The sequence below is a fragment of the Vulpes lagopus genome, chromosome 8 (assembly GCF_018345385.1).
Source record: "Vulpes lagopus strain Blue_001 chromosome 8, ASM1834538v1, whole genome shotgun sequence".
Lineage (NCBI taxonomy): Eukaryota > Metazoa > Chordata > Mammalia > Carnivora > Canidae > Vulpes > Vulpes lagopus.
The window spans coordinates 11,507,001-11,519,083 of NC_054831.1; the positions used below are offsets into that span (position 1 = coordinate 11,507,001).

General features: G+C 43.5%; 1 protein-coding gene across 9 annotated transcripts in view; it reads left to right on the forward strand.

Moving 5' to 3' along the window:
• Nucleotides 1–12,083, forward strand: part of COL4A4 (collagen type IV alpha 4 chain) — a 189,358-nt gene that overhangs the window by 136,832 nt on the left and 40,443 nt on the right. For all 9 annotated transcript variants that reach the window (XM_041766907.1, XM_041766911.1, XM_041766905.1 and 6 more), the window contains 8 exons: nt 752–935; nt 2,331–2,399; nt 3,392–3,499; nt 4,020–4,238; nt 6,457–6,618; nt 7,665–7,835; nt 8,625–8,768; nt 11,282–11,389. In XM_041766907.1, the coding sequence (XP_041622841.1) occupies nt 752–935; nt 2,331–2,399; nt 3,392–3,499; nt 4,020–4,238; nt 6,457–6,618; nt 7,665–7,835; nt 8,625–8,768; nt 11,282–11,389 (1,165 nt within the window). The remainder of the gene's footprint in view (nt 1–751; nt 936–2,330; nt 2,400–3,391; nt 3,500–4,019; nt 4,239–6,456; nt 6,619–7,664; nt 7,836–8,624; nt 8,769–11,281; nt 11,390–12,083) is intronic.

Consider the following 12,083-nt stretch of genomic DNA (forward strand, 5'->3'; position numbering starts at 1 on the left):
TTAACTCTGTAGGGCGGAGGATAGAACACAGGTCCTGATAATGACTGTTGGCCTGTTCCTCCGGTGAAGAGGTACATAGGGGAAGTGGCAAGCAAGAGAGGGTCGACCGCCACTTGAGAGACCCCCAACAAGGGCTCCGCAAAGATCTTCCTAGCTTTCCGGACCAGATGCATGGTTTGCAGCCTGGGATTGGTTTTACCATAAACAATGTTGCCTTGTGATGTACTCGACAGCCAGTTTGTATGAAGTTGCCAGACGAACCAAACTAGACAGTTAACCAAGGTCAAAATCTTAAGCAGGAGAAGATGCGGAGGGGATTGAGTCTATCCCTGTATCTTCTCATAAGAATAACAACAAGAAGGGCAACAATATCAAATACATCAGAGCCTATTTGTTTAATTTGTAAGCCTCCTACCTCTCTCAATTTACATATTTCTGTATTTTATTATTTTGATATTAGAGAGCTGTTCTCATGTAAGATTTCTTAATTCCGTATTTAACACATAACACACACATGGCTTTCTCTATTTGAGGCCTAACCCCCCCTCCATAGCATATATATGTTTGTAAATATTTAGTTAGAATATGAACAAGAATCTGAATTAATCATTTAAAATTAGGTTTGCTATTGAGTAACTGTCTACTGGAATTATAAGGTTTTTCCATGTGTTTCTATAGCTTATGACAATGACTGCTTTGAACTCATGAACTTGTAATGATTGTAACTGACTCATGATGCACACATTCCCAGGGGGGTCATGAGGATGCAGCCCCAGGTGCTAAAGGGTCTCCTGGACCACCGGGGCCCCCGGGCAGAACAGGACCCAGGGGACAACCAGGTCTGGGATTTCCTGGTCCACCAGGAGAGAGAGGACAACCAGGAGCTCCAGGCCGCCCTGGCGAGAGGGGCTTCGAGGGCTTGAAGGGCCCAAAAGGTAATTTTGAACGTTTTGTGTTACAGAATGACAAGGGAAAGCGTGGAAGCTAAAGTGATCCTCTCTTCTGGGCAAAGCTATCATAGCTACAGCAGAACCGTTCAATAAAATTACTTCTAGCTGCTCTTCAGACCTTGAATGTTGTCAAACAAATAAAAGCATTACAGCACAATCAATATTTAAAACAAATTCTTAAAATACTAAAATGCCTTTGTTGCTGTTTATTTGTCTGGCATACCAAAATTGCCTTTCATTCATTTCTCAGTACCAACTCCTGCAGTAAGTATTAAATTTACATACATATTCAAAATATCCATGTGTTTACAGTCTTTTGAGACAGTGTGGTGTATCTTAATAAAAACGCTAGTATTTCATTTGAAAAACACATCATTGTCCTTGAAAATCCATTTGTAAGCATTCTAGAAGGAAAAAAAGAGAAGGGATTTCAAATATATTTGACAGTTATCTGAATTTAAACAAATAAAGTGACTTGCTTTGAGTTTGAGCTGAAAACTTTGAAAGGGCTAGAGAAAGATTTATTCAAGATTTTTTTTTCCTTTTATAATATGTGCCTACGCCTCGGGCTACATTATGAATTGTGAGGTGTTAAAATGAGATAGTATCTTTGGTTCCTGCTTTGACCACATAGCAATAATCAATAATCTGGTCCGCACTAAGGTTTAAGATTATGGTTCTGGACCCATAAAAATCTAACATTATTTTTTATTCAGTTGATATGTTTTTGATGACATTGTAATCCATTAGTTCTGTTATAAAAGAGAAACATTCCCTTTTAAAGGGGGAGGAGGGAACTGAGAGGCACAAGCTTTTGGAGTCTTCCTGTCTTCACCAGTGAAAATGGGGGATGACATTGACCACACTGCAGAGTCATTAGAAAAACCAAGCGACAATACACGTGAAGCCCCAGACCCATGGCAGGCCCTCAGGAAGTGGCATTAACAGATCATCGAGTGTCCTCATCCCTGCAGCCTCCCACACCCAAACCAGGTGTCCAGTACTCTGAGCTCACTGTTCAATATCGCTCCTCCTTCATGACTTAACCAGGTCTTCTGACTCCATTGTATTGGATATCATTGGGCCTGTCAATACATTATTTTTTTAGGCTATTAAAACTAGTACTTCTTGGAATTCTTCTTATTCCCCTTGTGTCTATAGCAGTCTGACAGTTGAAGCTCAGCTTTCAGGACATATTTTTTTTAGAAAATCATAGTAAAGGCAGTTCAAAGGGTCTCACAGTACTTGGGATTCTTCTTTTCCCCTAAAATTCCACATAAACTCTATGAGGAAAACATCTTTATTGAGTTATCATTGAAATTCATATTATGTGAGGCTATTGGTTGAATGAATGCCAGTTTTGTTGTTTTTTCATTCCAGGTGATACAATTTCTTGTAACGTCACCTACCCTGGGAGGCCGGGGCCCCCAGGTTTTGATGGACCTCCAGGTAGGATCAATGGGAAATTGCTGTTTTACATATTCCCCAGAGTAAATAAAACTGGTAAGATGATGAACCAATAGTTAATCTGGCAGCTAGTGAGGATACTTCTAAAATTATCATCAGGTTTTGAGGGACTGTGGGAAAACAACATTTGTGGTAAGTCACATTGGGGCTCAAGTTTACTGGTTTGGGCATACCCTAGGTGGAGAAGTTTTTTGGGTTTTTGTTTCTATATATCTGTGTGCAACAAAATTTGCCTTGATTTGATTACACATCAGTAAAAATATCTACCTTTTGAGAATTTTAAAACTGTACCTTCTTTCTTTTCCCATGTCCCAAGAGTGAAAAATGATAATTTGCTTTACCGATTGTAAGTTTTACTCTATTCTACTTTCCGAGCCTCAAGGGACATGAACACTCAGACTTTACGTTGGCAGTTGTACCTCCTTTAAAGCTATTTTAACTCAGAGAACTTCCAGTAGAAAATCGCAGAAAGTTAAAAAAAAAAAAAAAAAAGAAAGAAAGAAATCTTGATTCCTTTTGCAGGTGCTTCTTGCCTATACTTCATTTGAGGGCAAATACAGTAAGGTGTAGGGAAATAGATTTTGGTCTTTACCCCAGGGCTTTCTCAGCAGGCCACAAGCTGCATGCCTTCCCCCTCCTTCTACAAGGAGGGGCTGTGCTCAAATATTTGTGTTGGGACAGAGCATAGGAAGGCACCAAAAGATTCGTCCGAGTGGCGGTACACGTCTCAAAGGCTTTTAGGGAGAATCCTTTACAGAATGGCTTCTGAGAAAGCACATTAACACAATCGCTGTCTTTGAAACACTTGTTTGGAGCACATGATTCACAGATTGATTACGTAAACCAGGCGAGGCAACAGTTACGTAAAGTAGAAATACTCTGAAAAAGACAGCACAGATTCTTTTTAATCCACCTTATTTTGTTTGCATTTGGTTTGTGTTTTATGGAATCTGTGTTTTGTTGTCATCGTTTAGGACCAAAGGGATTTCCAGGTCCTCGAGGCGCTCCAGGGTTGAGGTGCTTGGATGGGCCAAAAGGTCAGCGTGGCAAACCAGGAATGTCAGAGATACCCGGTCCACCCGGTAAATCAGTGTTTTTCATTTGAGAATGTGTATATAACTCCAAAACTCGATGACCTTAGTAAGCAGGTGGCCCAGGGATCCCTATGTAATGGGGTGAGGTGTCTTTTCTTGAAACATTAAGCTCTTACCTATGTTTTGATAACTTGTAGGTTCTGATAATTTTGTAAGTTCTCGGGGCTCCTTCCACCTGAAGCGCGAGTTACAGGCTATTATTGGCTTATTGGCCTATTGTTTGGTAGAAACTGTTCAGTCCAGACAGACTGGCAGTGAATGAAAGCAATTAGGGAAACATCATTGGCTTCTAGGAAATACAAAATCACAATGTATTTTCCTACACAAGGTGGCAAAGCAACGTTGCCTATTAGGTTATTCTTAATTTTCGTTAATACCTAATTAATTTTAATTAATTTTAACTAATACCTTTTAGTTAAAAAAAAGTGCTTTTATCAAAGTAGTAGTCTTACATTTGTATTGGTTCTCTGTGTGTACATTTAACAGTTTAATCAATTTGTTTCAACAGGTTTTCGTGGTGACATGGGAGATCCGGGTTTTGAAGGTGAAAAGGGGTCCTCCCTTCTTGGGCCGCCAGGCTTTCCTGGTTCTCGAGGAGCAAATGGTCAGAAAGGAATGATGGGAGACATTGCCTATGGCCCCCCAGGCCCCCCAGGAAAGAGAGGTCCTTCCGGAGTGCCAGGGTCCAAAGGACACAGAGGTGATTCAGGACGTCCAGGGTTTGCAGGTATGAGGGGCTGTGCTGTCCCTGTGGTCCCCAAAGCTGGCTCAGCTCTGGAACACAGCTAAATATTGAAGAGTATTTAGACTATCTAGCCTTAGAAATGTAGAATGCAGAATTTTCCCTCTAAATATCTTCTTCCCTCATAAGTGAGCACTGGTCACGTTTCAAGTAACCTGCATCCTCAGCGTTGCCTTTGCATTTTACCGATTGCTTTCAAATCCATGGCTCAGTCAATTCAGTTTGGTTCAGCAGCCACTGGGTATCTGCCTGCTTTGGACTCAGGATGGCATGTTTGTGCTCTAAATGCCCCAGGACCCGGGACCGGGGTCACCTGCCCACTGGCAATGCCACAGTGAGGGAGGACAGTCTGTAAGAGCAGGGCAGTTCTGGGACGGGGTGGGGGGCGTAGAGCAGTATGCGATGATGTGAACATCATCAGGGCTGGGCCCTAGCACACAAGCTGTGTTACTTGGACAGGTGATAGGATGGAGGGATTTTCATTCCAGCAGGGGTAGCGGGCGAGGAAGATGGGGAGATGATCTGGCCCGGCTTCCATTTGTTTCCAGAATCACTAGGACTCTTCAGGATCTGCAGCAGAAGTCTTTCATGTACTTAAAAATAATCTTGGGTCAGGGTCCTTAAAATCATCATCCTCGGTGCACCTGGGTGGCTCGGTGGTTAAGCACCTGCCTTCAGCTCAGGTCATGATCCCGGGGTCCTGGGATCGGGTTCTGCATTGGGCTCCCTGGGAGGAGCCTGCTTCTCTCTCTGCCTATGTCTCTGCCTCTCTCTCTCTCTGTGTGTGTCTCTTATGAATAAATAAATAAAATCTCTAAAAAAAAAATCATCATCATCCTCTGGGCCTTGGTCTCAGGAATTTTGATTCATTACATCAGAACTGGGTGGCTCCTAGCAGTCCAGTCTTAATGTCAGCCCCTCGGGTGATGGTGACCAAGAGTGGATCCCAGACCAGACTTTTACAAACACTGTTCTGGTTCTTTTCTAACAGTGGATGAGCCAGTATTAGGTAGCCACAATAGTATCATACTACAGGGCAAACGGAGGGCAGGGGGGCTAAGCCACTGTTCTGTGTCACAGGGAGTGAGCTTATTCTGTACAAAATCCCAACTGGTTGGAAAGAAGCGAGATAATACATTATGTGAGTCAATGAAAATAATTTTGATTTAGGAATCCTACTGTCTCCTTGTGACAATGTATCTAAAGGAAGTGTTCAGTGAACAGGAGGATTAATATGAAATACTCTTGTATCATCCATAAGAGAGGAACAAATGGGAACAATAAAGTCACACACACACACACACACACACACACACACACTCCAAGGGGTGCCATTCAGCGATTAGCAACTAAAATCACCTTTATAAAGATTACAACAAAATTGAAAACCTTTGCAGATTAACGTGCAATGTGAAGTAATCCAACCATGGTGTGCTGTGGTTACTACTTTAAAAATGTAAACGTACGAGCAGAAGTACAATGAAAACGTGGAACAGTAAAATAGATTTTTAGTTTAGGGCATGGAGAGGTGGGGGATTGATTTTTTTCTTCTCCTGAAAATTATGACACTGCTTTTCCAATAAATAGAAATTTAAGAGTTCAAGTGATGAAGCAGCTTACAAAAAGCACATCCATTCAGTGCAAACTGGATGTGTAAGCATTGTGGAGATTTGGTGTAAAGCCCATCTACCTCGATGTCAGAGGTTAATTAAAATCAAGAAGAACTGCCTGGTTTTTACATTTGCCTAAGCAACTTCTTTATTGTCTGTGTAACTTTATCAAATAACTCTATTACTAAGGCATGGTTTTCTCATTCATTTGGAGCTTACTGCCATCTGGATTAAAAAAATCCTTTGAGAGGGGCTCTTGGATGGCTCAGTCAGTTAAGTGGCTGCCTTTGGATCAGGTCACGAACCCAGGGTCCTGGGATCGAGCCCCCGCATTGGGCTCCCTGCTCAGCTGGGATCCTGCTTCTCCCTCTTCCTCTGCCCCTTCCCCTGCATATGCTCAATCTCTCTCTCTCTCTCTCTCTCTCTTAAATAAATAAATAAAAATCTTTAAAGAAAAAAGGAAGACTTTACTCATTTGAGCCCTGAGCCAGGATCAAACGTCGGTTGCTGGTACTGATAATGCATACACTCTTTGTGGCAGGCTGACTCGTGTTTCAGGCCCTGGGAGTCACGGGTGCATTGTGTCATTTCAGGGCCAGCCGGCAAGCCCGGATCCCCAGGTCTCAAAGGTCCCAGAGGCAGAGAGGGAAGCGCTGGGTTTCAAGGTATCCCAGGTCCACCTGGCCATTCCTGCAAAAGAGGCGCCCCAGGGATACCAGGGCAACCGGGACTCCCTGGGGCCCCAGGCAGTCCAGGTAAGTGCCAGCACGCATCAAGCCCTGGGAAGAGTCTGGGACCTGACCCCACTTAGGAAGGAGCAGCTCGCCTGCCGCTCTCTTACCCACCAGCAGGACTGAGACTCCTGGGGCAGAGACACAGGACTTTACTCCACAGAACGACAAGTAGCATGAGCTTCCTGGTGCTTTGTGTCATTTCCCCTTGTCCCCCTCATCTCATGGGGCACAGACATGGGCTCGATGGATGTTGCATTCCACGCAGTGGGGAGCAGTATCTGAGAGGGGCACCCAGCCTGGGGAACTGCTGCTTTAGAGCCACCTGCAGGACAGCCCGCTCTTTATGCTTTATGCTGGGGGAGGCGCTGTATCAGCTGCCAAGGTTGTGACCTTGAGAAGTAGCCCAGGTACAGAGTGGCCAGGACACTTGTATTTTTGGCACACGCAGCAAGACACGAGACACGTAGGGGCTCGAGAGACCCAGGAAGAGGTACATCACACAGGGTGCCAGAGGGCTATTGCCGTAGGATCTCCATGTCACCATTTGGTTTGTCACCTGTTATTTAAATCCTATTGCACATATCCAAATGGCAGGAAAGTGCCCTCTGAATCATAAAGTGCCCTGCCACTACAGCTTTATTTCTAGCACCAATAAAAACTAGATGATGTGGCTGTGATTTCTGCAGTTCTCTCCGGTGAACAACCTGACCAAGTTCGCTTGGCCAGAGCTTCAGGAAACACCTGGAAAGCTTTCTTCTACCAGTTTCAAGAGTAAATACAAAATAATGTTTTTGCCCCTCACCTTTCTCCATTTTCCATTTTTTAAATGCTCTTTATAGCACTCGTGTATCTCTCCATCGGGAAATATTCACTCAAGTAATCTCCCTTTCCATTTATAGCAGCCAGAAAAATAGGTTCTGAGCCTGAGGGAGAGTTGCCACTATGGTTTTAGCTGATGGATGTTGCTTCGTGGGCACAGATACACAATTTAAGCAATCGTGAACTTTTTCTACCTGTCTGCGTGTGTGAGGCCATTTATCGTATGTTGTCACTGTGGTTTGTCGCAGGTGCCCCAGGTTGGAAAGGACAGAGAGGGGATGTGGGGCCTCCGGGTCCAGCTGGAATGAAAGGCCTCCCTGGAGTCCCTGGACGGCCAGGGGCAGAGGGACCCCTAGGATTCCCAGGAGTCCCAGGCCCCTTAGGGGATGATGGACTGCCTGGTCTTCCAGGCCCGAAGGGTGGGTAGTGCTTTTCTATTATTTCACCCCTATTTGGAAAGCTTGAAATCCACTGCCAAGTGAAGCTATTGCATATGATCCTACTATTGAATTTACCGTTATATCAGCCTGATACTGTCCATCCCTTAGTGACATCTCCTTTCTTCTTACCCTCTATATTGTCGTTTCCAGGGCAGAATGTTTTTGGTGTAGGTAAACAGGAAAAGGTGGGTGGGGTGTTGAGTCCACAGAACCCATGAACACTTCTGCTCAACACACTGGGTAGAGCCGGTAAAGTGTTGGGTCAGGGCTAGTGTACTTCCACTTTGGATGAGCCCCACGTCCCTGGCTTCTGAACTCTTGAAGCATTAGGAGATCAGGACTCAGAAACATAAAGGCTTCCACGTCAGCCCTAGGGGGTGGAAACCTGAGTAGGCAAGTACAGCCATTGCATGCAGCGGGGCTGACAGCGGTTGCCCACCTTCAGTGCAGAAGCTGAGGTCCATGGGAGGGCGCAGCCCCAGCCGATGACAAGGAACCCAGAGTTAGGAAGCATGCTGGCTTTTAAAATGTCTTTCTAGGGACACCTCGGGGGTGGCTCAGTGGTTGAGCACCTGCCTTTGGCTCAGGGTGTGATCCTGGGGTCCTGGGATCAAGTCCCACATCAGACTTCCTGCAGGGAGCCTGTTTCTTCTCCCTCTGCCTGTGTCTCCGCCTCTCTCTCTCTCTGTCTGTCATAAATAAATAAATAAAATCTTCAAAAAATAAAATGAAATGTTTTTCTAAAAGTTCATGTTCTCATTTCATCAGGACCCCAGGGGCTGCCTGGCTTCCCCGGTTTTCCAGGGGAGAGAGGAAAGCCTGGCCCAGAGGGACGCCCTGGCAGCAAGGGGGAACCGGGAGAGGATGGTCGGCCTGGCTCCTTCGGAGACCAAGGGGTGAAAGGTGCCAAAGGTAAATGCAGCTGATGGTGCAATGAGGCCATATAGGTGGTTGTGCTATTTGATCGGAACGTATAAACGTGGTCTTTGAAAAATAAATGGGACTGTCCTGCAGTTTGGATTCCTCTTCTTTTTGGATTGCTGGTGTCTGCTTTAGAATTTTAAACCAAATTCATTTTCCTTACCTCTCCATCTGATTGCATATAACTGATAAATGAATTTCTCTATTAATAGAAAAAATAACAAGTGATTTGATGTATAGCTATTGGGTTTGAAAGAACTTTCTCACTGGTTGGGAAGGGGGTGAAGGCAGAGCTCTGAGCACCCAAACCCTGGTTCAATTTCTTTTCTTTTCTCTAATCTCTTCTTTTTTCTTTTCCTTCTCTTTCTTTTTCTTTCTTTCTTTCTTTCTTTCTTTCTTTCTTTCTTTCTTTCTTTCTTTCTTTCTTCTTTCTTTCTTTCTTTCTTCTTTCTTTTTCTTTCTTTTCTTTTCTTTTCTTTCTTTTTTCTTTCTCTTTCTTATTTCTTTCTTCCTCTCTCTCCCTTCTTTCCTTCCTTTTTAAAATTTTTTTTTTTCTTGGAAAGGGCCAGATAGTACATATTGCAAGCCCTGTGGTCCCTGTTGAAGCCACTTAGCTCAGCATTTGGAGTGTGGAAGGAGCCAGAGACAACATGGAAACACCTTAATGTAATTTACATTCCAATCAGATTTTCTTTACAGACACTAAAATTTGAACTTCATTTAATTTTCACACATCACAAAATATTTTTCTTGTTTTGAGCTTTCCCCCTAACAACAGAAATGTGTAAAAAGCGTAGCTTACAGGTTATACATAAATCGGCCACATGTGGGATTTGACTCTCAGGCTGTAATTTGCCAACACCTGAACTAGAATAAGCTCATTATCATCTGAGCCATGAGTTATGTGTCTCCTAAGCGTCATGTAAGGAAGGAGTTTTCAGGGCACCTGGGTGGCTCAGTCGGTTAAGCGTGATTTGGGCTCAGGTCATGATTTCAGTGTCGTGACATCGAGCCTCACGTTCGGCTCTATGTGCAGCTGGTGGTGGGATGGAGAGGGTCTGCCTGAGGTTCTCTCTACCCTCTCCTGCTCTCTCCTGTCTAAAGTAAATAATAAAGCTTTTAAAGAAAGAGTTTTCATTACTAGTAAAAAATCAAAATTTCAGGACCACTGGTTTAAATGTTCTATGCTCATCCCTGTTACGTATTTACTTTTACCCCTTGGCCAGGAGGCTTGAGAGAATGAAGGTAAGATCTCATTTCCAGTGTGGGGAATGAACGCTTGACAGTTTGAGAAACAAGTGTTTTTGTCCTTAAAGCCCTTTGTGTAAATAGCCTGCAATATAATTTAAGTTACTTTTACTTCTTGATTGATTCTACTGTGATTTTTTTTTTACTAGCCTATCAATATTTTTATGTATAATCAAGGAATCAGTGTCTAAACTCTTAGCTAGCTTAGATTAAGCGACGTATGCTATGCTATTATGATTTCCAAAAATAAAACAGATTTAAGAAACTGATACCATGCTGTATTGTTTACTAACTGGAATTTATATAAAAATTTCTTTTTGGGGGATCCCTGGGTGGCGCGGCGGTTTAGCGCCTACCTTTGGCTCAGGACCTGATCCTGGAGACCCGGGATAGAGTCCCACATCGGGCTCCCTGCCTGGAGCCTGCTTCTCCCTCTGCCTGTGTCTCTGCCTCTCTCTCTCTCTCTCTCTCTGTGTGTGTGTGTGTGTGTGTCTCTCATGAATAAATAAATAAACTATTTAAAAAAAAACTTCTTTTTTAAAAATATGCCAAATAAATAAATAAATAAATAAATAAATAAAAATGCCCTGATTGGTGTTTGCTCCGCTGGTGTAAATACTCCCACCATGGCTGATTTAAAGCTGCCAGCCCTTTAACAACTGGCTTACGAAATTCTTGGGTTGTTAATAATTGGCTCTCACCACACTGGTTTGAGCCCACTGGAGTACACTTCTACGTCGGGACAGTTTATGAAGATCAGATGGAAATATCGTCTATTCTTCCTACCTTCCAGAATTCTCGATGTGGAGAAGCAAGTTGAAATAAGTGTTCTTGGAACAGAAGGAAAATAATAGAGGGTAGCTAGGAAGGGAAAGACAGGGAACTGGGACATGTGAGACGGGCAGTTCACATCTTACTGGATGAAGAGCCATGATTTTAGACCTGGAACTTTTCAAGCCTATCTTTTTTCACCCAAGACCCTGAGACCCACTTGGCTGAATTTAGCAAGCATTCACCAGTCACTCCCTGTACCCCAGACCCTTTTGCTGGACATGTTGGGAAGGGAACGTAAAAAAGGCTCAGCCCTTCCTTTAGGAAATCCATTGATACTGTGCTGATACTGTGCAAGCTGTAAACATAAATAAGGCTTAGTGAACAAAATGAGGATTTGGAAACTGGACGTGAAGTGTGGTCACAGAAGAATCACGTCTGTGGTGCTTCTGTTTGTCCTTCTCTTGCATAATTCATATCTGAAGGAGCGAGAGGACCCCCAGGAGATGAAGGAGAGATGGCTGTCTTTTCCCAAAAGGGGAAAACCGGGGAACCCGGAGCTCCAGGAGATGATGGATTCCCAGGAGAAGAAGGTAAATGCTCATTTTTTTTTAACCGTATCAAATGAGTTGACCTTTATAGATGATTCAAACAAGCATCCATGAAGCAGCTTTCCTAATAATGCTAAGATTAGGGAAGGTCACTTTTTTTTTTTTTTAGATACAAATATACACAGATTAACCTCATGCTGCATTTTTCTTTTGCTTTTCCATGTCAGAATTTAAAGTTCATACGCATGTATAGATTTGGATCTTCCAAACACGGATCAATCCTAAGATTAGACATCTAATACCAGTTCCAGCTTTAAAGTACCCCCATTTGTGGTGACTGGTTTTAAAACGAGTAACACAGTGACGATTGTCCAGGTCATTTTGAGCAGTGCTTCTCAATCTTTGATGTGCACATGAATCCCTAGGGCTCTTGTAAAAATGCAGATTCTGGATCGGCTGGTCTGGTGTAGGCCCAACTCTGCCTTTGTAACAAGCATCCCGATGCCTGGGCTCCTGCTCCCCAGAAATGGTGTGTGGCAAGGATTTTGATCACCACATATGTATTCTCTATCCCCCCAAGTTCAGTTTTAGTGTGTGTGAGGCCAGGGCTCTTATCTTGGCTCTCTCTTTCACTAGTGTTTAGGGGAGTGAATGTTTTTTAACTGCCCTGGGTAAGTCCTTCATTTGTAAAATGAGTGTGTACAAAGCAAACAACCCCACATGCTCATCTACCATA